At 54.2% G+C, this 26,454-nt stretch overlaps 1 protein-coding gene across 5 annotated transcripts in view; it reads left to right on the top strand.

Annotated features, from left to right (window-relative positions):
* The first annotated feature begins 1,090 nt into the window (after positions 1-1,090).
* Positions 1,091-26,454, top strand: part of CAMSAP1 (calmodulin regulated spectrin associated protein 1) — a 42,756-nt gene continuing 17,392 nt past the window's right edge. For 2 of the 5 annotated variants that reach the window (XM_065928152.1, XM_065928153.1), the window contains exons 1-6: positions 1,092-1,245; positions 1,412-1,571; positions 16,209-16,471; positions 17,216-17,377; positions 21,287-21,367; positions 24,430-24,571. In XM_065928152.1, coding sequence (XP_065784224.1) covers positions 1,412-1,571; positions 16,209-16,471; positions 17,216-17,377; positions 21,287-21,367; positions 24,430-24,571 — 808 coding nt within the window. In that variant the 5' untranslated portion in view covers positions 1,092-1,245. Of the gene's footprint in view, positions 1,246-1,411; positions 1,572-16,208; positions 16,472-17,215; positions 17,378-21,286; positions 21,368-22,246; positions 22,280-24,429; positions 24,572-26,454 lie in introns of those variants that run through there. The other 3 variants (XM_065928156.1, XM_065928154.1, XM_065928155.1) reach the window with 3 other exon arrangements.

Here is a 26,454-nt window from a genome sequence, read left to right on the forward strand (position 1 = left end):
GTGTGGAGGCTGGGAGCCGTGGTCACCTTCCTCCTGGGGCCCCTTACTCATAGGAAACTGTCTCTTTTCTGCTGTCCTCCAGGCCTTGGGCTCCAGAAGGCTGGTGTCTGGCAGAGAAACCAGCAGCCCTTTCTTAGGGCTTTCTAAAGTGTTAGGCGGGGAGGTCCTCAGGTGAGCATCACTCACACAGGAGGTCTGGCCATGTTAAGCCCAACACAGGCCCTTTGGTGGTGACTTCGTCCGGACGGAGACAGCCCCTTTTGGAAGACGTGCCTGAGGCCCGTCCCCAAGGCTACACTCGTGGGTGAGGACCGTGCAGTTTGTCTCAGGTGTCCGGACGCCCACCTTCCCCGAACCGGGCTCTGGGTTCCATGGCTAGTGCCCACGCGAGGCGCTCCAAGGCACGGATGGTCCCAGCAGGCTCCAGGAGCTGCAGAGCGAGGGGGTTTCCCTGGGCTGCCAGGGCCGCGGGGCGTGTATTCCAGAGGCGGCTCTCTCGGCTTGGGGTCCCCGGGCTCCCAGCACCCGGGGGTAGGAGGCGCCCTCAGGCTCTTTGGGTTACTTGACTGGGGGGTGGTTCTCTGGGTATCGAGGTCCGCTATGGGGGGAAGGCGGCTCCCAGTGCTGCGATTCCAGCGTGTGGGGGGGGAACCGCGGGGCTGCTCTCGGGCGCGGGGCCGCAGGCGCCGAGCGCTTCCCCAGGTCGCCGTTGGCCTCCACAGAAGCTCCGCCCGTGGGGCGGCGGCTGGGGTCCAGCGGTCCGGACGACCCAGCGCTGGGGAAAGGGGAGTCGCAGCCCAGACAAAGAGATGCTGAGGTACCCGCCGGGGCCTGTCCGCTAGCGCGCCCCGGGTGCGCGACCGCGCGACCGCGCGCCCGCGCCCGCGAGAAAGGGCGGGGCCTCGGGCGGCACCCACTGCGCCTGCGCGAAGGGGCGGGACGAGCGCGAGCAACCGCCGGCTGCGCCTGCGCAAAGGGGCGGTGAGCGCGCGGGCCGGCGGCCGCGCCCACTGCGCCTGCGCCGGCCTCGGCGGGGTGTGTGTGCGGTGTGCGCGCGCTCCCGCCGGTGGGCCGCCTCCTCACCCGCCGCCACCGCCGCCCCCGGGTCCGCGCACGCGCCCCCCGCCCCGGCCCGAGGCCTCGGCCCGCGCCCTCCGCTCCCCGCCCCGGCCCCGCGGGCCCCGGCTCGGCCGCGCAGCATGCAGCAGCAGCACCCGCGGCGGCGGCGACGGCGGCGGCTCTGAGGTGAGGCGGCGGGGGCGCGGGCCGGGGCGGCGAGCCGGGGGGCGCGGGGCCGGGGGCGGCCGGTGCCCGGCGGCCCCACGCGGGTCCCGGGCGCGGCGAGGGGCGCGGCGCCTTTGTCCCGCGCGGCCCGGCGCGGCCCGCGCTGCAGCGGCCCTTTTGTGTGCAGATGGTGGACGCGGGCGGCTGCCCGGCCGGGGAGGGCTGGAGGAGGATGGAGGCCGCGCCCGACGGCGCCGTGGACATCGTGCCGCTGGACCGCTACGACCCGGCGCGGGCCAAGATCGCCGCCAACCTGCAGTGGATCTGCGCCAAGGCCTACGGCCGAGGTGGGCCGGGCGCGGGGGAGGGGCCGGGCCGGCCTTTGTGCGGTGTCCCCGCGCGCGGGGGTGGGGGGCGCCGTCCCGCAGGTGCGGCGTGGTCAGCGCGCCCTGCACCCCGCGGCCGAACGCTGTTCTGTGCGGGCGGGAGTCCCGGGCCGAAACCCTTGTGACCCCTGCCCTTCTCCAGTCTGTCCGAATCCCCGGTGTGGGATCCCCTAATGAGCATTCCCTTCGGATGGATCGGGCTTCATTCGAGTTGCTCCCTTTGGTTAATTCCAGTTTTGAAGAACTGGGTAACCTTGTTACTGGTTAGGCCTTAAATATGCTTAGTGGATTTAAGACGCTCCTCTTCTTCCAGCTCTCGCGGTTTTACAGGCCCGACTGATTCTCCTGATTATTGCTTGGCTCCGAGGGCTTTCTTTGATTAATTTCAGATGCTTTGTTTCAGGTGCAAAATCGAGAGGGAGTTGTGTGTCATCTTTCTTTTCATTTGAAGCATGTTTGAAAATTGCCTTTGTTCTGGGGAACCGTTCTTGTTTGTGGAGTGAGACAGAAAAGGAGAGAGACTCTTTTCAAAAAAAGAAAGAAAAAAAAAAACACACAAACGTCTGGTTGACCGGTTTTGAAAACTTGCTGAACGGGGCGGTTCCCGGTGACAGGATCTCACCGGTTGGAGTGGCCTGTGCTGTGGATGGAGTCGATCAGGAGCACAGACACACCCTGCAAGTCCTGGGGATTAAAGGCAGGGCCTCGTTTTAAGTTGGTTTATATCTACAGAGAGAGTTTCTCTCCCCCCCCCCCCACCCCTTATTTTGTAGTTTTCAGTGTTACAGTATTTTTTTATACTTCCACCAAGTTTTATTCTGTTTCTATGTAGTACGATGGGGAAACAGTGATTTTGGGGAAAATACGGATTTGGTAAAAAGCATGTATGAAGTTTTGGGGACTTCTCTGGCAGTCCAGTGGTTAAGACCCTGTACTTATAACGTAGGAGGCACAAGTTCAGTTCCTGGTTGGGGAAGTAAGATCTTGCATGCTTTGGAGCAGCCAGGGGGAAAAAAAGCCTGTATGAAGTTTTAGAGTACGGGGTAAAGATTGAGTCATCCTAGAGCGGCTACTCAGCTGTCCAGCGGTCAGTTTAAGGGGAAGGACGTGGCTGTTGAGCTTTGTGGGGCAGTGTGTCCCCAGCCCGTGGCCTCCCCTTACACCTGCCTCTTGTCTTGGGTTGACTGTTGACTTGCTTTTTTTTATGTGTACCACGTATTTTTACATCACTGAACTCTTCTGGTTTAGTTCTGCGTGTTTTTGCGCCTGTCACAGCGACCGCTTTATCCTCATCAGGTTCTTGGACTCCTTCTCGCGTCCTCCCGTGTCCGCCTCCTTGCTTTTCCAGCGCTGTGTAGTATTTCACAGGAAGCCTGTCCACCGTTGCCGGGTACCGGCTGGCCGGCCTCCAATTCTCCTGTGCTTTGGCACAGCGCGTTCTCCGGCATGGCTCTTGGGGCGCGTGTGCAGCGTCACTCCTGTGTGTATTTTTAAGATTTTTGCATATGGAGGTGGCTAAGGTTTTGGGACTGAATGCTGTACAGACATGAATACTTCTAAAAAGCCCTCTCGTTGTTTGCTCTCCAATTTCTTAAGCTTAGTGAATGCATTTTTATCCTGTTGCATTTAGCTTTGGCATCCAGCGTGGGATTTGTCAGCTCTCTGGCAATAAATATGCATCTCTGTCACTGTCAGGATTGGATTAGTCTGGTTTTATTTCCAGGACCAAATCACCCTTTATTACTCGTTGGCGCTTCAGGTAATTAATTTGAGAGCCGATATGAAAACTGGTTCTAAAATTTTGAGATGACTGGGGGTGTGTATTTATAGAGCAGAGCGTGAGCCGGGGCTGAAGGAGACTGGAGGCCATCTGAGGTTCTGAGGCTGGGCTGCATGTTGCCTGTCCGATGCCTCGGTGCATTCATCAAACACTAGATTTCGGGAGGTGTGCTTTCCATTCATTTTTGCAGAATGAGGATGCTTTTCCGGTCTGTACCTTGCCGTGGGGGGTCACAGCCTGGTGAGATGTTCCCCGTGACTCAGCGTGGGGTCTTGTCTTTCAGGAGACAGTGTGAGGTGGGGATTTTGGTAGAGGACCGTATAGATCTTTCCCCCCAAACTCTGTTCTTCGTCCAAGGGCCTGTTCTTTGTTTGGTGTTCTGGACGCCTCTATGCGCCTCTCTAGCTTGGTTTTCAGTTAATTAGAAGTGATGGTGTCAGCCTGCATGCTTTACTTGTCAGTCAGCTTTTGAGGGGGATGATGGTGAAAGTGACTTACATCTTTGCTTGTTACACAACTGTTCACTGAGTGGCTACACTGTTTGCATGGGAACTGGAAGCATGTGAACTCTCCAGGGTGATGTGCTCTGAGGCCACCTTGTTGCGTGCCTGCCTTTTGGGACTCCGGTCTCCCTGGGGCCCAGCGTCTGCTATTGGTAGTAAGTGGGGGAGACTCAGGCGAGCTCACCCTTGGCCGGGCCTGGAGGTGGCGTATGGTTGTGCAGAAAGGCTTCCTCCAGTCTTCCTCATCTGTGCCACAGCTGAGAACTGTGGGCCGGCTTGTGCTTTTATTTTTAGATTCTTCTCCTCTTTTTTGGGGGTGTAACTCTTGTTTCATTGACAGTGTCTTAATGATTTCTTCAGGAATAACGTATTGGACATGTTGGAAGTTACTCACTTAAAAGAGTCATTAGAGTAGAACCTGCTTAGCTGGAGTGTTTTTGTGATGTCCTCTTGGGTGAAAGTCTTAGTTGGTCAAGTTTAAAGGGGTGACTAGACGTTTATTTTACAGTACAGGGTGCGGGACTGGAGCTACTGCATTCCTGGCTTTTGATTTCGGGCCATGACCTTAGGAACCTTAAAGGCATTCAGGCCTGAGTCTCAGGGACACTGGGGGAGTAACAGCTTCTGTTAGCACCTGAGGACGCCGTTGAGAAAGTACCCCGCGGAGAGCTCTCGGCTCTTTGCCGGTGTGTTGCCGTGTGGCCGAGGAGCCCTGGAAACCAAGCTGCGGCTCGCTGTGAGCAGGGCTGCCCTGAAGCAGGCGGCCCGGACCCAGAGGCCGCCAGGGTACCCCTTCCCTTTCTCTTGGCAGTTGGGGGGACTGGAGGGGCCGCCAGGCTCTCCAGAGCCCGCTGCTGGCGAGGGGCTGGCACTCCGGTCCCTCAGCACAGTCTCTTCGTTGACTGCTGGCTTGGAAACCACGCTGTGGGATGGGAGACCGGGGCAGCCTTGAGCGGGGTCTTTGGAACCGGGCGGCTGGTTGAGTAGCACCCCAGACCAGCTCGGTGCTTGATGTTAGGAGCCGAGCCCCTCCCTGGGTGCTCCGGGCGCCACCGCGTTCCCTTGTTGTCCCACATCTGGCTGAGAGGGAGCACGTGGTCAGCACTCCTCCAGGCCCCAGAGCTGCGGATGAAGTGGCCGCTGTGCCCGTCCCGGGGCTGGCCCTCGTTCTTGAGCATGTCGGCAGGTTTTTTGTTGTTGTTGACAAGTTTTTTTGATATGATGATTTGTTCAGATGTTTGGTTTTTGAGTTTTTCAGAAATATTTTTTAAATGTATTTAGAAAATCAGAGGATAATTATTTTCCAATGTTGTTCGTTTCTGCTGCACAACAACATGAATCAGCTGTAGGTGCACATATATCCCTTCCTCCTGAGGCTCCCTCCCTAGGTTTTGTATTTTCACAGTCTTTTGTTTTTAGCATGGGATTTGGGTGCTGCTGAGATGGGAGGTGACAGGGCAGCCTGGGTTCGTCTACTCAGTGGGTGCTAAGTACTAGGGGGTCAGGGCGCTGGCTGACAGTGTGACCTGGCCTCCCCTCTGCCTGGGCGTGCTGAGAACTGCCCACGTCTGAGGTCAGAGTGGTTATGGTTGTCCCATTCAGTGCTGTGTCCACAGGACAGAGTCTGTGATCACGTATTTGTCAGGTTGCTTAAAGAGTTGGAAACACCTTAGAAACAGGTGGGGTAGGAAGACTTCTGTCCTCGGGGCTCTACGTGGTTGAATTTTTATTTCTAAAGATACAACTCTTTGTACATGTTCTCTTTCCTATCCTGATGCCACAAATTAAATACTAACCAAAGAATGTAAATCTGTCTTTAAGTTCAGACTTTCCCCATCTTTTGAATCAAAAGCGTTGGCCACTGTTGTGCTTTAGGCTGTTAAGTTTGTGTAAGTGTTCTTACAAAGAGCCCTGGTATTTTCTTTGTATTCCATTTATCCTCCTAATTGCTCACAGGTGTCCAAGCTGATTTTCTGGTGGCTGTATCACTGCTGTATGTACCAGTCTCCTTTTTTACTTCCTACATTGAAAAATTCAGATGGCCGTCATTTTTCATCTAATGTAAAGGTGACCAGGATGGAGCCAGTATCATGTTCATTTAATCAGTAACAATCTCATAGCTATCACGGGCACAGTTGTGTTTTGCACTGTAGGAAGTACAAGGGGAGGAGTTATGTGATGTTCTTTCCTTATTTGCTGAAAATTCACATGAACTGTTGACATATACAAAGGAAAATGAAATAATGCATGATGAAAAATGGCAGCATGTCCTTAGTTCAGGACCTGTCTCAAGGCAGAAGATGGAATTGTCAGGTGTTCCTACGGGACCCGAGTGCCTGGGCTGCTGGGCGCCGTGGTCCCTGTGGGGGGGCTTCGTGGGGAGGTGGGCTTTAAAGGATGGCGGATATTTGGGTAGCTCCCCCGCCCCAGGAGTAGAGGGGAGGGCATCTGGCAGGTTCTGTGCAGAGGAGGAAGTGTTCGTAGGCCTGAGTCGATTAACCTTATTGTGACAGAGGATTTGTGGACTGAAATAGTAGGTGATTAGTGTGGAAAATAGTGTGGGCCAGACTGTTCGTGGGGTTCCCAGCTGGCTAGGGATTTCTTTCCTGATGGGTGCCAGGGAAGGTCTTTGCGTAGGGGTGATGGGTTGAGAGCCAGCCTGGCAAGATTCTTCTGACAGGTTGGAGCGGGTAGGGGCTGTACCAGTGCAATGTCCAGGAACCCTGTCTTAGGCCGTTCAGGCTGCTATAACAAGGCATAGACCAGGTGGCTTAAGAACAATAATTTTTTCTCACAATTCGGGAGGGTGGAAGTTCCTAATCAAGGTGCCGGCAGACTGGGTGTCTGGTGAGAGCCTGCTTCCTGGTTCGTAGACACCGTCTTCTCGCTGTGCCCTCGTGGCAGAGGGCTGAGGGAGCCTCGCTGGATGGGCTCACACCCCACTCGTGGGGCTCCACCTTCATGACTTAAATTGCCTCCCCAAAGCCCCGTCTCCTAACACCTTCACCTTGCGGCGGTCAGGGTTCGTTACATGAGTTTTGGGGGACACATACGTAAAGCCCATAGTAGAGCTGATGTCACTTTGACTTGAAGTACCAAGGTCTTGGCCAGTTTGTCTGCAGTGGGAATTAGGTAGGTTGAGTCAACAGATACTGAGAGGGCGGAGTCCCTGAGACCGGCTGGGTGATGAGGTGGGGGCGGGAAGTGGGCAGACAATGGGCAGGGTCAGCTGGGCGGCCGCGGGAGTCTGCAGGACCCTTCAGGGGTGTTTATCGTGTTCACTGCCTAGAACCTCCCTGCCTTCATGGCTTTGTTGTCACATAGAGATGATCTTTGAGTTTATTTCTCTTTCGGATTTCTCTCCTGTGCCCTCACCTTGCCCTCTCTGTGACTGTTCATGCTAACTGGTTCACTTAAGTATCCCTCAGTCGCTGTCCTCCAGGTGCTTCAGACTCAGGCAAAATTAAACTTGAATCAGTTCAGCTGAGCCTTACGTTGTGACCTGTGGGTCCTTGGCATGCTTCTCACGGCTCACGGAGTCCAGCCACAGGCCTCGCACACACATCCCTGTAATGTGAGGCCAGGAGACTAGTACCTGAGAGGTACCGTGGCAGAAGCCGGAAGGGAGGGCGAGCAGCTCCCCTGAGGGAAAATCTGGAATGTTCCATTCAAGAAAGTGGAGCTGAGTGTGTGGCTCAGGTGGGTGAGGACCAGGATACGAACCAGGACGGGGCAGGGGGCAATGCTGCCTCTCCTGGGCTGAGGGACAGGCTGGGGTTCTGGTCGGGCTGGAGTATGAGTTTAGCACCTGTAAGATGAATGTGGGTTGGAGACACCGCCTAGGGCCAGATCTTGGAATGCCTGAAATAGTGGTTTTTCGTTCTTGTATGTGAGTCGGGAAACCATTGAAGCTTTCTTAGGAGGAAAGAGATGCATGTCAAACCTTGGTTTTTTAGAGAAATCTCCATGGGGTGGGTTCCGGTTGAGTATACAGTGAAGAATCATATCTTGGACCTTTGAGAAAACCAATTTCACATCCAGTGAAATGCACCCGTTTGTGAGAGTATATAGTCTGATGAGTTTAAATGAATGTATTCACCCCATGCACCGGGCCACAGGCAAGGTAAGCCCTTCCCGTCACCCCCAGGGCTCCTGTGAGCCCCCGCAGGCAGTGCTGTCCCAGCGGTCCCCGAATCTCCTTTCCCGAGCCTCCGGTCACCGCAGGCTTCTTCGTCCGCCTTCCTCTACTCTCATAACGTCCTAGAGACTCGTCCGCTGTGGAGACCTCTGGCTCAGTGCTGCTGCTGTCTTCATTGTTTGGCTCCCCGCATTTTGCTTATTCAGTCACTTGTTGATGGGCACCGTGGACAAAGCTGCTGTGAAACGTTCATGAGTGTGCGAGTGTGTGGGGGCGTGCGTCTCCGTTTGTCTTGGTGGACACCTGGGCGTGGAGTCCCTGGGCCCTGTAAGTGTGTGGAGCCGCTCAGTTGCGTTCCGCAGTGGCTGTGTCATCTTCCATTCCCGCCAGCAAAGCGTGGCGTGAGAGTTACAGTTGCTCTGTAGCCAACACGTGGCGCCGTCAGCCTTTCTGCTGGACGGGTTGTGACTCCTCACTGCGCTTTAGGTGTGCGTTTCCCTGCTGACTCACGATGATGAGTTGTCTTTTTTTTTTTTTTTAAGTGTGCTTATTGGTCAGTTGAATCTTTTTTCTGTGGAGATGCCTTTTCCAATCTTTGGCGAATTTTTTTTAAAAATTAAAGTTTTATCTTGAGAAAAGTGTGTACTAACTTGTAGTTGTAAGAGATCACACAGAGAGGTCCTGGTCACCCTTTACCGGATTTCCCCAGGGTAACTTCTTGCAAAACCATAATAAAATGTCACAGCTGGGATAGTGAGGTTGTGTAATTAGATGCTGAACATTGTGTTCCCACAAGGACCTCTTCTGTTACTGTTTCCCTTTTATTGCCATATCTACCTCCCTTCCTCACTGCTTGCTTGAGATTTATTTTGCCCTATTTTTTTTTTTCTAATTTCTTGAGGTAAGGACTCAGACTATTGATTTGAGATCTGTCCACTTTTCTAGCGTAAGCATTTAGTGCTTTGAATTTTCCACACAGTATTGCCTTAGGTGCATCCCACATATGTTGACATGCTATGTTTTCATTCAGTTCTATGTATTTCTCTTTATTTCCTTTGATACTGCCTATTTGATTCATGAATTGTTTAGAAGTGTGATTTCCAGTTGTTGAAATTTTCCTGTTCTGTGTTTTTGTTACTATTTCTAGTCTGATTCCGTGTAGTAAGATAGCATATTCTGTGATTGCCATTCTTTTAAACTTGTTAAGATTTGTTTTATGGCCCAGGCCAAAGAATTGATGCTTTTGAACTGTGGTGTTGGAGAAGATTCTTGAGAGTCCCTTGGGCTGCAAGGAGATCCAACCAGTCCATCCTAAAGAAAGTAAGTCCTGAATGTTCATTGGAAGGACTGATGCTGAAGCTCCAATACTTTGGCCACCTGATGCGAAGAACTGACTCATTGGGAAAGACCCTGATCCTGGAAGAGATTGAAGGTGGGAGAAGAAGGGGACGACAGAGGATGAGATGGTTGGATGACATCACCGACTCGATGGACATGAGTTTAAATAAGCTCCAGGAGTTGATGATGAACAGGGAAGCTTGGCGTGCTGCAGTTCGTGGGGTCGCAAAGAGTCGGGTGTGACCGAGCGACTGAACTGAACTGAAAGTCTGTTTTGGTGAATGTTCTGTGAGCATTTGAAGGAATGTGTTTTCTATTGTTGGATGGCGTGTTCTGCAGAATCTACAGGTCAGTTAGATTCTGCCTATTGTTTGTGGTGTTCAGATCTCTTTCTGTGCTGGTTTTATGTCTAACAGTTCTGTCAGTTCTGGGTAGGGGATGTTGAAGTAAGTCCCTGACTATGCTTGTAGTTTCTAACTGTGGTTGACACCTCTGTCGTGTTTTTTTAAAATGAGTTCTTAGGCTCTGTAGCTTGGTGGATCCACATTTAGGGTTGTAAAGTCTTCTTGGTGGATTGACCCTTTACTGTTACATGATGTCCCACTTTACATAACAGGCTCAGGGGGCTCCCCTGGTGCCTCAGTAGTTATTAAAGAATCCGCCTACGATGCAGGAGACCTGAGTTCAGTCCCTTGGGTCAGCATGATCCCCTGGAGAAGGAAATGGCAGCCCACTCCAGTATTCTTGCCTGGAGAATCCCATGGACAGAAGAGCCTGGTGGGCTACAGTCCAGAGGGTCACAAAGAGTCAGACATGACTGAAGCAACTTGGCATACATAATGTTCCACTTTAGTAATTTTCTTTCTATTTAATACTTTACCAGATGTTAATATAGCTCTTCCTGTTTTGTTTTTTTAAACAATATTTGCCTGATACAGCCTTTTCTATCACTTTACTTTCAACCTACTTACATTGTTGAATTCGAAGTAATTTTCTTGTAAATGACATATAGTTGTATCTATTTTTTAATTCACTCTGCCAATCTCTGTCTTTCAATGCACTTAGAATATTTACTTTCAGTGTAATTTTTGCTATGTTGCCTCTTAAGTCTGAGATTTTATTATTTATTTGTTTTCTGGTGTTCCTGGTTTTGTTTGTATGTTGGTTTTGTTTTTTGGACCTTCTTATGGGTAACTCAAGGCTATGGTATTTCCAGTGGTCACGTATGGATGTGAGAGTTGGACTGTGAAGAAAGCTGAGCACCGAAAAATTGATGCTTTTGAACTGTGGTGTTGAAGAAGACTCTTGAGAGCCCCTTGGACTGCAAGGAGATCCAACCAGTCTATCCTGAAGGAGATCAGTCCTGGGTGTTCATTGGAAGGACTGATGCTGAAGCTGAAACTCCAGTACTTTGGCCACCTGATGCCAAGAGTGAACTCATTGGAAAAGACCCTGATGCTGGGAAGGATTGGGGGCAGGAGGAGAAGGGGATGACAGAGGATGAGATGGCTGGATATCATCACCGACTCGATGGGCATGAGTTTGAGTAAACTCTGGGAGTTGGTGATGGACAGGGAGGCCTGGCGTGCTGCAATTCATGGGGTCGCAAAGAGTCGGACACGACTGAGCGACTGAACTAATGGGTTACTTGACTATTTTTTAGGATTCCGTCTTGATATATTCTGTCTTGTCATTTTGGGGTATATCTGTATAGCTGTCTTAGTGGTTTCTCTGGGTATTACAGTATGCATATGTGACTTCCAACAGTTGACAGGTATTATTTTACCATTTTGAATGAGGCGTGGAAACCTTTTTTCCATTTAGGTTCCTTTGTTCTCCCCACTTTTAAAAGTATTTAAAAGTTATCATTGTCTTGAGTACCTAAAGGTGTGGATTTTGTCTCATTGGATGTAATTTAGAAAACTCATGAGGAGAAGGGTAGTCTATTGTATTTACTCATATTACCTGTTTCTTTACATTATTTTTTCTTCCTGGTTCTCCAAGGTTCTTTTTTTTTTTTTTAAACATTTCCTTTCTATTTGGAGAATTTCCTTGAGCCAGTCTTTTAAGGTTTGCTAGAGACATTTTCTCTGCCCCCTAGTTTTCTTTTATCTGAGGGTGTCTTTATTTCTCCTTCAGTTCCTCGGGGATCGTCTTGCCAGATGCGGATGTTCCTTTCCTCAAGCGTGCGTAAGGTGTGCTGCTTCCCCCGCCTCCATGGCTCGGGGGAGAAACACTGCCCGTTGAGTTGTGTTCTCTTTCTTTCCAGCTGCTCCAGAATATTTTGTCTTGAGTTTTCGTAAGTTCGATTATGCAGTGTCTTGGTGTGGATATCTTTGGGTTTATTCCATTTGGAGTTCATTCAGTTTCTTGAAATCCGTGAGTCTATAGTTTGCCATATTTGGGAAGTTTTCAGCTGTTGGTGCCTTACATACTGTTTTAGCCCTGCTCACGTTCTTTTCTGAGACTCCAGAGGTGCAAATACTGGATCTCTTATTATTCTTCCACAGGTCCCTGAGACTACTCATTTTGTTTTTTTTCTGTGTATTTTCTCTGTGATCCCATGCTCTGTTATCTCCAGTTAAACTATTGAGGCTGTTTGTGCTATTCTTAGTCACCCAGTCATGTCTGGCTCTCTGTGACCCCATGGCCTGCAGCCTGCCAGGCTCCTCTGTCCATGGGGATTCTTCAGGCAAGAGCACTGGAGTGGGTTGCCATGCCCTCCTCCAGGTCGATCCTGACCCAGGGATCGAACCCAGCTCTCCCGCATTGCAGGCAGATTCTTTAACATCTGAGCCACCAGGGAAACCCTGAGACTATTTAGTGAGTTTTAAAATTTGTTACTCTATTTTTCAGTTCGTTGTCTGGTTCTTTTTATAACTACTATGTTGAATTTTTTTTCAATTTTCGTTTGTTTCAGGAGAACCTGTGGTTGCTCGTGGTCCTGTTTTTTCAGACGGTTGTTGTACAGTCCTTGGTCAGACAGCTCCAGCATCAGACTCATCTTGGTCTGGTGTCAGTGGGTTCTCCTTTCTCACTGAAGTCTCGATTTTCTTGGTTCTGGGTTTGATAGGCGATCTTTGATCGTTTCCTGGTCTTTTGGACTGTTAGGGACTCAAGGTGCTACTGGCTTTTCTTTTATCATGGTGGGCAGTCTCCCTGCTCAGGCTCAGCATGCAGGTCGCGGCCCGCTGCGTGGACTGTGGTTCCAGTGCCAGCTTATCTCCAGAGCCTTTGTGGTGCGTCTGGGGTTCCCACTGCCCCTGCTGGTGCTGCTTTCGGAGGAGGGCGGCGCCTGGGGCTGATTGCCTGGTGCCTCTGGGCAAGGTGGGATTCTCTCCCCAAGGGCGAGGAGTGTCCAAGCCGGCTGCGTGTTGCGGCAGGCTACCCCACACCTCTGAGAGTGTGTCCCCGGCTGCTTGTCGTCGTGGGGGCCCACCACTGGGCTCCCCTTGTGCAGGCTGACGACGGGGTGGTGGGGAGGGAGAGGCGCTTCCAGGTCGGGTGCCTGGTGGAGGTGGGTGTTCAGGCTGCCTGTCCGTGGGGCCCCCTTCCTGCCCCTTGCTGGTTCTGCCAGGATGGCCTGGCCAGTAGGTGGGACTCGCCTGGCCTCCCCTGTGCCGCAGGAACGAGCCTGCTTGACTCGCCTTCTGTTTCCAGGCTGGGGGTCGGGAAACCCCAGGCCTGGGTCGCCTTCGCTGGGTGGGAGGTGGTAAGACACGCTGTTGCAGTGCCCGTACAGTCTGGGGTCGTCGTCCGCCTTCCCCAGCTCTCTGTGGGTCCTCCCGGGGGTTGTCTGCAGGGTTTGTTGCGCCCAGCGGAGAGCAGCAGGGAGAGGCTGGTCCATGCCGTCTTGTCCCGGCCAGAGGGCCCCTTCTGGTCGCTTTACAAGATTCTCCTCCGTCTTGGGATTTTACCGGTGTTACAGGGAAGTTCTTTGGTCTGTGGATTGCTGCTGCTTTGTTTAAATCCTGCTGGGGGAGGCGTGGATTTTACAGGTGCTGGGACATTCGCGCCCACTGCTGCTGAGGTCCTGCCTCTGCCCTTTGTCCTCGCCCCTCTCTCCTGGGCGCCGGCAGTGCTGCTCACTCGCCTTCTCCGCGGGCCTCTCTCTCCTCTGAGTGTGAGGTGCTCTTCAGCCGTCCAGGGTGTCCGTTCAGTCACTGTGTATTTCTGTTCTGGAATTTCTTCTCGGTTCTTTTCCTAATCTGCCAAGTTCTTTTCTCTCTCTCTCTAAAAAATAATTTCCATTTTTCTGCCAGAATTCTTAATTCTGTCCTGTTTCCTTTCCTTAAGTGTAGCCATCAGAGGGCTGGCTGATGCCTCCAGTCAGGGGTCCCCTGGGCCTGTTACTTCTTTGGCTTTCAGCAGTTTGATTAGGAAGTGTGTGGGCCTGGTTTTCTTCAAGTTGGTTCTGTTTGGGTTTGCTGGGCTTCCTGAGCCCGTAAATTGGTGTCTTACCAGACGTGGGGAGGTTCCGGGCACCATTTATTCAAATGTCTTTCCTGCCCCAGGCTTCCCTCGGTGGGAGCGGTCACTGGGTCTCTGCTTTTCAGTCCGTCGTCTTTCTCTCTGCTCTGCAGATGGATTATTTCTGTGTATCTGTCTTCAGGTTCACTGATTGTTTCTCTGTTTTGTCTGTATTTTTAAATTTAATTTTTACTTTATACAATTTTTAAAGGTTACTTTCCATTTATAGTTATCACAAAACATTGCCACATTCCCTGCGTTGCACAGGGTGTCCTTGAGCCTGCTTTGTATCCAGTGTTTTTTTGTTTGTAACCCCGCTCCCCCACCTTTATGCTGCCCGCCCCCCACCCTCCTGCTGGTCGCCGTATCTGTGAGTGTGCTTCTGCTTTGTTCATCTTTTGAATCTGTCGTTGAACTTCCTGTTGATAACTAGATTTTGCAGTTCTGAAGGTTTGTTTTTTTTTTTAAAGCTTTTTAAAATGTGTTTGTACCTTTGTTCGCGACTGTGCTGGGCCTTTGTTGCTGCGCTCGGGCTTTCTCTCCTTGCGGCGAGTGGGGGCTCCGCTTGGTTGCGGTGTGGGCTCTGGAGCACGTGGGCTTTTGTGCTTGTGACACACGGGTGCAGTGGCCCCACAGCGTGTGCTGTCGTCCTGGACCAGGGATCCAACTCTCATCCCCTGCATCGGCAGGTGGTTCTTAACCACAGACCACCAGGGAAATCCTGAAGGTTTTTGTTTTTTTAATAAGTTTTATTTCTCTGTTGGTAGCTTCTGTTCTTTCCATTTGTTTCAGGAGGGCTCATGGAGCCTTGTTATCATAGATGCTTTGAAGTCTTTGGTGATTCTCTCATCTGGGTCGTCTCAGAGTTGGAGTCTGTTTCCCCCTGAGAATCGGCTACATTTTCCTGTCTTTTTATGTTGAGTAAATAAGGATTGGGTTCTGGACAGTTTGAATAGTGTGAGGCTGTTTTCTGGGTCCCGCTAAAATCCTCTGGAGGATGTTGGTGTTTCTGGGGGTTGCAGTGTACCCCATTAGGTTCCAGGACAGACGGCTGTTTGCTGTCTGTAGGCCGTGGGTTCTGAGGTCAGTTCCGTTCTCCGGGTCTGTCCTGCTCGCACTTGGCGCGGGAGGGGCTCATCCGTGAACGAGGGTCCCCTTGAGGCTCCCCCCTGTCCTGGGTTCTCCGCTCCTGCTGGTGTTACCTCAGCCTGCCGGCAGGCCAGGGCCTCACTCCTGAGCTGCCCGCGCCTGCAGGCGGGGAGCTGGTTCTGTCCCTGGGCCTCTCTTGGTGGGGTGTGGAGGGGCATTGGGCGCTGCCCCCGCTTTCTTTCTCTCCCGTCCGATGTCTCCAGCGAAGGGTGGGGCGCATGGGGGTCCAGAATAAGAAGACCTCTGAGTGCTTGTTGCCACGACCAGCGTGAAGAAGTGAGTGAGTTCTTGGTGGAGACTGTCAGCCACCTCCGGAGTCTCTAATGTAGCGATTCTCAGCGGAACAAATGCTGGTGCTGGCTGGGCATTCCGATCTGCTTGGTCTGGGGTGGGGCTGGACTCCGCGGTGTGTTTCAAGGCTCTCTGTCCTGCTGCGTCATGGGGGGCCTGTAGCCTGCGTTTTCTTCCGCCTGGGTGGACACCTCCTGGGGGTCTCGGCCCCCGCGTGCTCCAGGTTTTCACTGCCCTACCCCAGGCGAGCGGGGCAGGCTCGGTTGACAGGACAGGCAGAGCGTGGCGCACAGCACCAGGAAGGCACTTCCTGAATGACCGTCTTTTTAGCCTGGTTGATAATAAGGTTGATAACCGATACTTGTGTGAATTTTGTGGAGCTCTGCTCTCAGCGCCGTGACTTACGCGCGTGTTGTGGTTTAATCCTCACCCCACCCTGGGAGATCAGCCTTCAGTGTCTGTGATTTGCACTCGAGGCAAGGTGAGAGGTGGTCCGTGAGAGGTGCGCCCGGTCAAGGCCAGGCCGCCATGCTCAAGTCCTGCTTTCGGCCCACACGTGGTCCTGCTTGCACGAGGCCTTGAGCTCTGATCCTCCTCCTGCGTTGAGTGTGGCCCTGTGTTAACTACAGGCTTGTCCAAACCTTCTCATTCTCTTGGCCTTTCCCGCGGCCACTCCGGAGTCCTGAGCCTGGATCGCTGTGGTGGGGCAGACCCAGGCCTGCCCTGGCTCCCGACATTCCTGGTGAATGAAGGCTGAGGTCCCTGCAGACCTCACCCTGCAGACGGCCGTCCCCACACCTGTGTCCCCAGCTCGGCGTCCTCAGGCCGCCGTCCCGCCAGCAGCTCCAGGAGGCGGGAAGCGACTGCGAGTGGCCGGTGCGGCTGCATTTGGGGGTAACGTCCACATGCGGGGTCTCCTGTCGCTGCAGATGACATCCCCGAGGACCTCAGGGACCCCTTCTACATCGACCAGTACGAGCAGGAGCACATCAAGCCTCCGGTCATCAAGCTCCTGCTGTCCAGCGAACTCTACTGCCGCGTGTGCAGCCTCATCCTCAAGGGGGACCAGGTGGCCACCCTGCAGGGGCACCAGTCCGTCATCCAGGCTCTGTCCCGGAAAGGGATTTATGTGATGGAGAGTGACGACACCCCTGTGACGGAGCCCGACCTCAGCCATGCGCCTATCAAGATGGTGAGTGGCTTGGGTGGTGGGGGGGTGGCCGCTGTGCCCCTGAAGCGCAGCGGAGTTGCCCCGAAACTTCAGGCCTGAGACCACCTTCTCTCGGCGTGATGTGGCTGGGCTGGAACGGGGTGGGGACTGCTTCCCCCGGCCTGTCCCTGGGGCAGCGCTGCCCCACCCCGACCGCGGTAAACCGAGTTGCCTTTAGAGGTGGCGACATGGAGTTGCCGAGCCCGCTCTGAGAGTGTTTCACATGTATCTTCTAAGAATTTTCGTGCCAAAATAAAGAAACAGACGCGCCTCTCCTCCCCTGAGCGTCCCCCTCCCCATCCTTCTCCGCAGCCGTTCACCAGCCTGGCGTTTCCAGGCCAGGCTGCTCCAAGTCAAACCCACCTCCTGGCGCTTCCCACGTGGCTTTAGCTTAGGCCATTCTCAGGCGTTCTGCATCCTCTGTTTTTTGGCCTGGCTGGGTGTGTTGGGTTGGGAGGATGTTCCTGGTTCCGGGAAGAAAGGGCTTCAAGGCCTGAGTTCTGCGTGCAGACCCCTGAATGCCCGGGGCCAGCAGTAGTCACGCGGCCTCGGGCCTGTCTCGTGCCTTCTTCCACGGCTGAGCTCTCATGGGGTCCTCGGAAAGGATTATGGGGGGCCAAGCTGAGGTGACCCCGAGGAGGGCTCCCGTGTGGGTGTGGGGAGGATCTCCACCTGACCCTGGGCTGCGGGGCAGGGGAGGTGACCGACTGCTGCCTCTGTCCCCAGAGCGCTCACATGGCGATGGTGGACGCCCTCATGATGGCCTACACCGTGGAGATGATCAGCATCGAGAAGGTGGTGGCCAGCGTCAAGCGCTTCTCCACCTTCAGCGCCTCCAAAGAGCTCCCGTACGACCTTGAGGATGCCATGGTCTTCTGGGTCAACAAGGTGACCGCGGGGTCCTGCCGGAGGTGGGCGAGGCCTGAAGCTCCGGGGTGCCCTGTGGGTGCAGGTCCCTTCTCCCCGAGAACATCACCTTCCTGTGTGTCCCACTGAAATGCAGCCCAGCGGGGGGCCCAGGAGACTGTCCGCTGTGGTTCAGGCAGACGGGCTCCTCCTGCGTGTACAGACGGAAGGATGAGGGGGCTGCGAAGGGGCCACGTCGCGTGTTGGTCCTGCTTCATAAATTCTTGGTTTTATGTCAGGCACTCAGTGTGCATTCATGGAGATATCAGTTTTAGAAGGCGTTTTGATTAGGAGAAAAGGGTATCTTCTTGAATGCTGTTTTCTCCTTTGTCATTTAGAATCTCACAGTGTGACCACCTGTATGGTCCATGTGGAAAATGTTCTTTCTCCGTGGGGTGTGATGATGGTTCCCTTGGAGCCTGGGGTCATCAAGCCCTCCCTGCAGAGAGGTGCTCCCTGGGGGGCTCTGCGCTCAGAGAGCAGAGGGGCCGGAGCCGGGCAGCCCTCGCGGGGCTGTGCTCCCTGCGGGAGCTCGTGCATCCCTCACTGCACAGCTCGCACACGCGTCCTCTGCGTATAAGGGTCAGCCGAGGAGCAGGGCAGAGCCTGGCGGGGCCTGCGTGTCTCGGAGATGATGTTCTGCCAGGACGTCTGCTGAGACGGTCAGCCTGCTCCTGGTTCCTCCCCCGTGCAGGGCCGGGCCTTGGGGGTGAGGGACGCCCGGTGAGGTGGGGGCTCTCCTCGGGCTCGCTGTGGACCTCTGGGCGTGGTTGGGACTCGGCGCCTGGCCAGTGCCTGTGAGATCGTCTCGCGGCCGAAGCAGCTGCCCTTACGCACCCGCCAGCTTCGGTGGGGGTGTGGGTGGGAAGCGCCCCTCGGGAATATGGAGGCAGAGTGGGGCCTGGCTAGGGTGCAGGACGAGGGTCCTGGTCTCTACACTCTGCCCGTCCGTGGTGGTGTCAGTCTTTCTGTTCAGCCGTGAGTGGCTGTGTTATCTTACAGTGTTAGTTGGCATTTCCCTAACGATTCAAGGCGTTTGTGTATTTTGTTAGGTGTCCGTTCAGATAGTTGGTCCAGGTTTAATGAGGTGGTTTGTCTTAATGAGTTTCGAGAGTGTTTTATGTATATAAAGATCTAGGGATCTAGCACTTTCTTCAGTGTATTTTCTTGTGTTTTTATTGTTTCAGCATCAGAATAATGGCCGGTGTCAAAAACATGAGTTGGGAAGTATTTCCTCCTTTATCTTGTGAAACAATTTTTGTACGATTAGTATTATTTTGTCATGAAGTCTTTGATGGATTCACTGCTGAACCCATCTGGGCTTGGAGTTTTCTTAGTGGGAAGATTTTTAAATTATGAATTTAACTTCTTCAGTGTACATGTAAGGTATTTAGGATTTCTGTTAATTTCGTGTCAGTTTTGGCAACTTGTGACTTTCAAGGAATTTGTCAATTTTCTTTAAATTTTGACTTCATCATCACGTTCATATTTCTCTGTCCTTTCGTGTATGTATGATCCGTAGTGATATCCCCTCTTGTTTCCCGCTCTTAGTAATGTCTGTCTTTTTTTCTTCCCTTTGGTCTAGTTTATCAATTTTATTAATGTTCTAAAAAATCTGCTTTTGGTTTTTATTGATTTCTCCAGTTATTTTCTATGTAACGTCTCTTCTTTTATTATTTTTCTGTTTATTTTGAATTTAATTTTCTCTCCTTTTAGATAAAGTAGAAGATTAGTTCTTTCACACCATTGTTCATTTTAACATAAACCTTTAACGTTAATAAGTCCTGTTTAAGTGGTACTCTAGCTGCACGGTGCACTTTTTTTTTTTTTTTCCAGTGGGTTTTGTCATACATTGATATGAATCAGCCATAGAGTTACACGTATTCCCCATCCCGATCCCCCCTCCCACCTCCCTCTCCACCCGATTCCTCTGGGTCCTCCCAGCCCACCAGGCCCGAGCACTTGCCTCATGCATCCCACCTGGGCTGGTGGTCTGTTTCACCACAGATAATATACATGCTGTTCTTTCGAAACATCCCACCCTCACCTTCTCCCACAGAGTTGAAAAGTCTGTTCTGTACTTCTGCGTCTCTTCTTCTGCCCTGCATATAGGGCCATTGTTACCATCTTTCTAAATTCCGTATATATGTGTTAGTATGCTGTAATGTTCTTTATCTTTCTGGCTTCTTGGTGCACATTTTTATTACATGCTGTGGCCTTCTTCCTTCTCTGTAAGATATTTTGTTTCACTGGTGGATCCTTGTTCCATCAGTGGGTTGTCTGGAAGCTTGTAGTTTAGTTCCCATGTTTGGTGGGGTGTTTCTGGGTATTTTTCAGAGTGTTGGTTTCTCGTTCCAGCGCGGTCAGAGACCACGATGTGTGACTGCAGTCCTTCGAGGCTTACTGAGGCTTGTTCTGTGTCCACTGTGTGGTCTTGCTGGGTGTTCCCCATGCTGTCTGCTGTCCGCTCAGCGCGCCGCACGTGTCAGTTCAGGTTGCCGTGGGTGGGGTGCATCTTTGGGGGCTTCACGCCCCGTCAGGCAGTGACCGGAAGAGAGAGTTGGAATCTCCAGGCATGACTCTGTTTTGCCTTTCGGTCGTGTCCGTCCTTGCTTTATGTGTTTGTCACATGTTGTTACGTTTGTGCACTTAGGATTTTTCTGTCCTTTTGTGGTCGCAAAGTGTCCCTTTGTCACAGGTGACGGTCCTTGCCTCCAGCCTTCTCGCGACCAGCGCATCTCTTCCCTTCCTCATATTTTATTTTTTAATTACTTCTTTGTTTTCGGTTGCGCTGGGTCTTCACAGCTACGCCTGGGCTTTCCCTGGCTGAGGCGAGCGGGGGCTTCTCCTGTTGCAGACCGCGGCCTCTAGGGCCCCCGGGCTTCAGTAGCTGTGACTTGAAGGCCTCGTTGCCCCTTGGCCCTTGGAGTCTTCCCTTACCGGAGACTGAGCCCGTGTCCTCTGCGTTGGCAAGCAGGTTCTTACCACTGGACCTCCAGGGATCCCTTTCCTGTTACGTTTAATTTCTCCTTGTCTTTCTGTTTAAAGTGGGTTTCTTACGGGTCTTTTCTAAGCAATTGGAGTTTTAGACGGACTGCGTTTAACCCAGTGCTGGGCATGTCTGGGTTTGCGTCTCGTCTCAGCAGCTGCTGAGTCTGTGTGCCACGTGACTCCGGAAGTCCGCACGCCACAGCTGGCGAATTCGTGTGCCCTAATGAAAGATCCCACATGCCGTAACTAAGACCCCTGATGCAGGCAAATAAATAAGTATTAAAAAAGAGTTTTTTCCCTATCCTTGATTTGATTTGCATGAGCTCACGTATCTGTGTTCTTGTTTAACGATGAGACATTCAGTTCTATGGCATTTCATCTGATCATAGCTTTGACCACGTGCCTTGTTAAGTCTTTTTCTCCATGGTATTATTTTGTAACTTGCAGTTTTGATCTTAACTTTGAGTTAATAATTCCAGAAAAAGGTATTTTTATTTCTGAGCAGCTGTAGTGAGTGCTTCCGGTGTCTGATGGTTGCTGGTGGTATCGTGGTGGTCAGGGAATGTGCGGGCCCCTGTCGGGTGTCCGGGTGGGTCTCAGCCCGGCCGTGTTGTCAGCGGTGTTTGATGGTGGCCGTGACCTTTGCTGCCTGAGCCCCCAGGGTGCTCTGCGATGAGGCGGGGAGCAGCGCACGGGCACCAGGGGGCGCCAGGCCCTTCTTCCTCCTCTGTGTCAAGGGTCACGGGGTCAGAGTCTTAGGTCACGACATCTGTGTTACCTGCATCTGAGAGAGTTCACACAGGCGAGGTGGGGTCTGGGTCATGAAGAAGGGACATACACCCCAGTGTTGGAAATCTGTCTCAGTTGCCTTCCTAATGCATTTGATTTCTTCCGCTTTAGGTAAATCTTAAAATGAGAGAGATAACAGAGAAAGAAGTTAAGTTAAAACAGCAGTTATTGGAAAGTCCAGCTCATCAAAAGGTAAAGGGTAGATTTCACTTCTCTGGAACGCTCTGTTGCTGTAGCTCCCGATTGTAGAGAATCGTGTCCGTGTGGGCTCCCTGCTTGTTTTTCCGTTTCACTCTCCAGGCAGGGAGTGGGTGCCCTGGGGCCCTGCCCTGGCGGCGGGGCTCGGCAGCCCGCTGCCCTTTCTTCCAGGCAGGGGTGGCCTAGTATTGAACTTGAACTTGGGAGGATGGGGGAGCGGAGGGAGGGCGTAAGGGTCACCAAGGGTGCAGGGTCACCCGAGGGGAGTCAGCACAGGAGGGGACGTTCCTGGCAGCCAGAAGTCCCCTCGGGGCCCTCGTGGGCCATGCGTGCAGTGTGTTCAGGAGGGTAAAGGTCCTGTGTCCACTGAAACGACACACCTCCATCCTGTTTGTCCCTGTTTTGGGGGATGGGGGAGCCACGTGCGTGTGTGCCCGAGTCCACGTTCCTCCGCGTGTGCACACCGTGGCTGGCCGAGCCTGCGGTCCCGGGACTGCGGGTCGAGGGAGCCTCCGCTCGCTCCCTCCTGGGCCCCGGGGATGCTGTCTGCGGGTCCCTCACCCCAGCCAGGCTGCCGTGAGCCCCCTCTCAGACAGGCACAGGCGGCTTGCCGAGGCCCTCTCTGAGCGGGCTTGGCACCTGTCCCCTGGGGGCCTGGCCCGCTCGCCCCCAGAGGCTGGTGTCGCGGGGTGCCTGTGGTCCCCTGGGTCCCCTGCTAGTGCAGGGCATCCCGGGCCACGTGTGCTGGACACAGCTCGCCTCTCGGCGGTGCACCTTCCGTGTGAACGTGGCGTGTGGAGTGTGTCTCGTCCGTCCTCAGCGGACCTGCCTGCTGACTCCTCTCCTGCCTTCCTTCCCTCGCCTCCTGAGCAGTCTCCCTCCAAGTGGTACTGGAAGTTAGTGCCCGTAAGTGGACCCCGCGCGCAGACGGCCGTCCGCCGCCATCACTTGCTTCCATTTCAAATCGCTCGTGACTGTGTCTCTGTTTGAGTGTCCTCCCTGGTGCTCTGTTGCACTCCCTGCGGGCAGGGCTGGCCCGGCTCTGGGCAGGACGGGCCGTGACGGGCCCTCTCCGCTCCAGGGAGGCCTTCGGTAGCCACCACCCAAAGCGCGGTGTGCCCACTTGCTTAGGTAAACTTAACAGCTCTGTGTTTCTCCTTTGAAGAGTAGTTTCGTGCTTTCTCTGATGAACTTCAGGGACAGCGACAGGACCCACTCCCTCTCTCACAGGTTCTGGCGGGAGTGGCCCGCGGCACGGTTTGCCGAGCGGCCTTGGGTTTGCTCTTCCTGGTGACGTGCTCCACCAGTGACTGCGCTGGAAATGGACCCAGTTTGTTGCACCGTTTCCCACGGACAGATACTTGGTGCTCCAAGTGGTGCCCTTTGAAATGAAGTTCTGCAGAACAAATCTTTTTGAAGCTTCCTTATTTTTGCCTGTCCCTTTAGTTTAATTGTTTGGATCAAATGGTCCTTAGGATTCGACTATAAAGGAGATACGATAGATATAAACTGTCAGTGGGATCTGCATGAACAGTGACAGAGTCCACTTTGTGGCTGATGGATAATTTTGCTTCTTTGAAATGTAATAATCACAAAGGGGAAAGGTCAATTTTTTTTTTTTTTTTTTTGAGTGTTTACATATCTCTTAACTTGCTGAAAACCAAAGGCCAGAGAGCGACCTGTGAAAGCAGGTCCGAGGCGTAGTGAGGACAGTCAGGCGTGGAGGTCCTCCGGAAGGAGGGTGTCAGACGAGACGAGGGCCTCATTGGGAGATGTGGCTGGGAGCAGAGCCCTTGGGGTCTCCTCCCAGGGGTTCGCTCCCCTCGGCTGCCCGAGCAAGTGGACCCGGGGCTGGGAGTGGGGCCCCCTCGAGGGGCATTGGGCCCCCTTGAGGGGCAGTGCTGGCTCCCGTACTGGAGGGGTCAGCGCTTTCCCCAACGCAGACGCGCACCATCCGTCTTCGGCGAGAAACCATCCGCTTTCCTGCATGCTGTGCCGTGCCGTGTGCTGTGTGTCTGTGTGTGTGCGCGCACGAGGCTGGTCGGGCGCATGCCTCGGGCTGCACGCGGGAGCCCCTGGGCCTGGCCCTGGGCGGGAGCCTGCACCAGGCCGAGAAACAAGTTAAAAGTCCCCATGGAGACTGGTGGGAGTGGTGCGCATCGCACGGGCCCAGGTGGGGCGTGTTCGGTGCACTCGCCGCTGCTGGCCGCCCGGTGCTGGCAGTCTGGGGTTGCTGCCGCGGGCGTTCCTTTGGGTTGATTGACTCTCCCATGCGGCTCCCAGAAATCAGCACGGGCCTTGTTCCTCGAGCCGGCACTGTGCTCTCCTACCCTGGGGAAAGCGTGGCTGCAAAAATGCCAGGCTTACCTGCACCGCAGGATGTGGTCACCCGGCAGCCTGTGTGTCCACGCTCTGAGCGAGGCCCAGGTACAGCGTGGCCCCTGTGGGCGGGGGAGGCGCCGCACTGAGCACTTGTTTCCTGTCCATAAAAACAGCGGCACAGAAACATTGGAAGAAATGCCTTTTTTTATAGCACTTCACGTGCCTTCAGATTCCCCATGTGCCCGTGCACTTATCTGAGGGGCTGGAGGATGGATCAGACGACTTTTTGTCTAAGCTGGTTTTGGAAGTTTCCCAAACTCCGTGTGAATGCTGCCTTGTGTTTTTCATAATGCCGAGGTGTGTGCTGCTGGTTCTGAGAAAGACCAGTGGCGCGGGTCTTCCCGGCGTAGGGCGTTCACCACATAACTTGTTTCTCATCCGCGGACCGGGTGCAGCCCCTGGCAACGTAGACGTGTGTCCTGCCTCCTTCCCCGGGGTGCCTGGCCCTCAGAGCGAGACGGCCCTGGTGTCCTGAGCAGCTCACCGCGGTCGCCCGCTGTGGCCAGGAAGCGCAGTTCCCTGGGTCTGGACGCATGTTCCAGGCAGAGGGTGTAACCCAGACCGCGAGGCTTTCCCGCGTGGCTGCTGTTGTTCTGGCCGTGGTCCGGCCAGCTGCCATGGATGCTGGCTGAGCGCCGGCGCCGCGCGGTGACCGGGTCCTCTCTCTCCTGCAGGTGCGCTACCGCCGAGAGCACCTGTCTGCGCGGCAGCCACCCCACTTCCCGCTGCTGGAGGACCTGATGCGGGACGGCAGCCATGGGGCGGCGCTCCTGGCCGTGGTCCACTACTATTGCCCGGAGCAGATGAAGCTGGACGGTGAGTGTGGCCTGTGCCTCTCAAGGGACCCGGGGGGCTGGAGGGCGTGCAGATCGCCGGTGTAGACGATGAAGCAGGCGGGGGTAACCCTGAGTCCTTGGCGCCCGCTGGGGCAGCGCGTGGACGCGTAGATCTGGCGACAGCATGCCTGGGCTTGGCCTGCGTTGTACCTGGTTGGCGGGGGGTGGGACATATATGGTAGCGTGTTCCCTATCAGTGACCGGACTGACGTCTCGGGACGGCTAAGAGCCGATCAGCCCCACTCCAGTCGAGGTAAAGTGTCCTGAATGTGGTTTGGGAAAACAAGTGCAGAATCCAGCCTGTGGACACACCGGCGGCAGGGGGGGAGGGGGGGGACGCCTGCAGGCCTGCTGTCGGCGGCGTCACCGGGCCGTGGGGAGCAGCATAAGTGATGCCCCGAGCGGCGCTGGCAGGAACGGGGTGCTGATGTGGGTTTGCCTTGAGCCCTCCTCTCCGATGTGGGGCGGGGCGGGGGCGTGAGTTCCACAGATGCCCTGACCGCTGGCTGCACAGGGCGTGTCTGCCAGGCTCGTGGCTGGCAAAGGGCTGACCGTGGTCCCGCCCCGATCCAGGTGCAGACCTGCTGGGCTTGGTAGTTTCTAAAACACACAGGTGACTTTGAAAGAGAGGGGGAGTCTCAGGTTCCGGGAGGGATCTCCGTCTTTAGTGAGAATCTCGGAATTGGCACCTGATTGCCCTGGGCCTGTAGGCCTCTGTGCTTGTGTGGCCTAGGCCGCCTGCCATGGGAGCTGTGACCGGCGCCCTGGGAGGACTGGGGGGCACCCCCTGCCAGCGGGACAAAACCAGGAGGCCCGTCGGATGCCCAGGCCCAGGACTGAGGGGGATCTTTCAGGGGGAAGTGGGCCACCAGGCTGCATCCTGGGTGGGGAGGAGGCAGGTGTGCGGTGGGTTTACATGAGATGGAGTCAGGACCAGGAGACGTGTGGGTCTCACTTGGAGTGCTGCAGTGTGGGAGTGTGGCCACCACCGGACCCCCGCTCCCGCCCCCGCCGGAAGGCAGCAGGCTGTAGGCTGGCGGGCACAGCAGGCAGACCTGGGCAGATGGACATCTGATGGAGCGCACAGTGTTCACCATGAAGGCTTCGGGGGAGAGACCGGAGTGGCACGCTCGTGTGCGTGGGGGTCTCCCTGACCCTCGGCACCTCCTGCGGCTGCCTCGTAGGAGTTCTGCCTCAGTGGTTCAGTAGTTCTGACTTTGGTTTTGTCCAGCCTGCTTCTCACCTCTCCACTGGGCTTTGGAGACACAGAGAGGTACTAGGAACAGAGAGTCTGTGGTGCGGAAGAATCAAGCCCGTAGGAGGAGAGAGTCGAGGCTCACTGTGTCTGTAGCAGAACTTAAGAATGGGGTTTTAAAAGCGACACAGGGTGAGATGACCGGAGGCACACTTGTGACCTAACTTGTAAGACCGACTGATGACACAGATGGGACCAGGAAGGCTGGAGGGGACTCGAGCACACGGGCGCAGGCGGGGTCCAGGGCACCAGCTCACAGGGAGCCTGCCCTCTTAGGTGGGAGTGGAATGAGGCGTTTACAAGGACAGGCTTGATGAAGGCTACAGGAGAAACCACGGCAGATTTCGGCACCACACGGTAAAACGGGAAATCAGAAACGTGCAGTGTCTTTCTTCAGACTGGAAATCTCGAGTGTGTGGGAACCAAAGAACTTACTCTAAAACATTTCATGATCTAACTTGGAGTCACAGCGGGATTTCTAGTGGGGGCTCACCGAGGGCAGGTGTCTTTATCCGTTCAGCTCACTAACACACCCCAAGGGTGTCTGGGACAAACGGTGTTTGGTAGGTGTTTGTGGAATAAATGAGTGACATGCGTGTCTGAATGCA

This window comes from Muntiacus reevesi, chromosome 3 (genome assembly GCF_963930625.1).
Source record: "Muntiacus reevesi chromosome 3, mMunRee1.1, whole genome shotgun sequence".
Taxonomy (NCBI): Eukaryota; Metazoa; Chordata; class Mammalia; order Artiodactyla; family Cervidae; genus Muntiacus; species Muntiacus reevesi.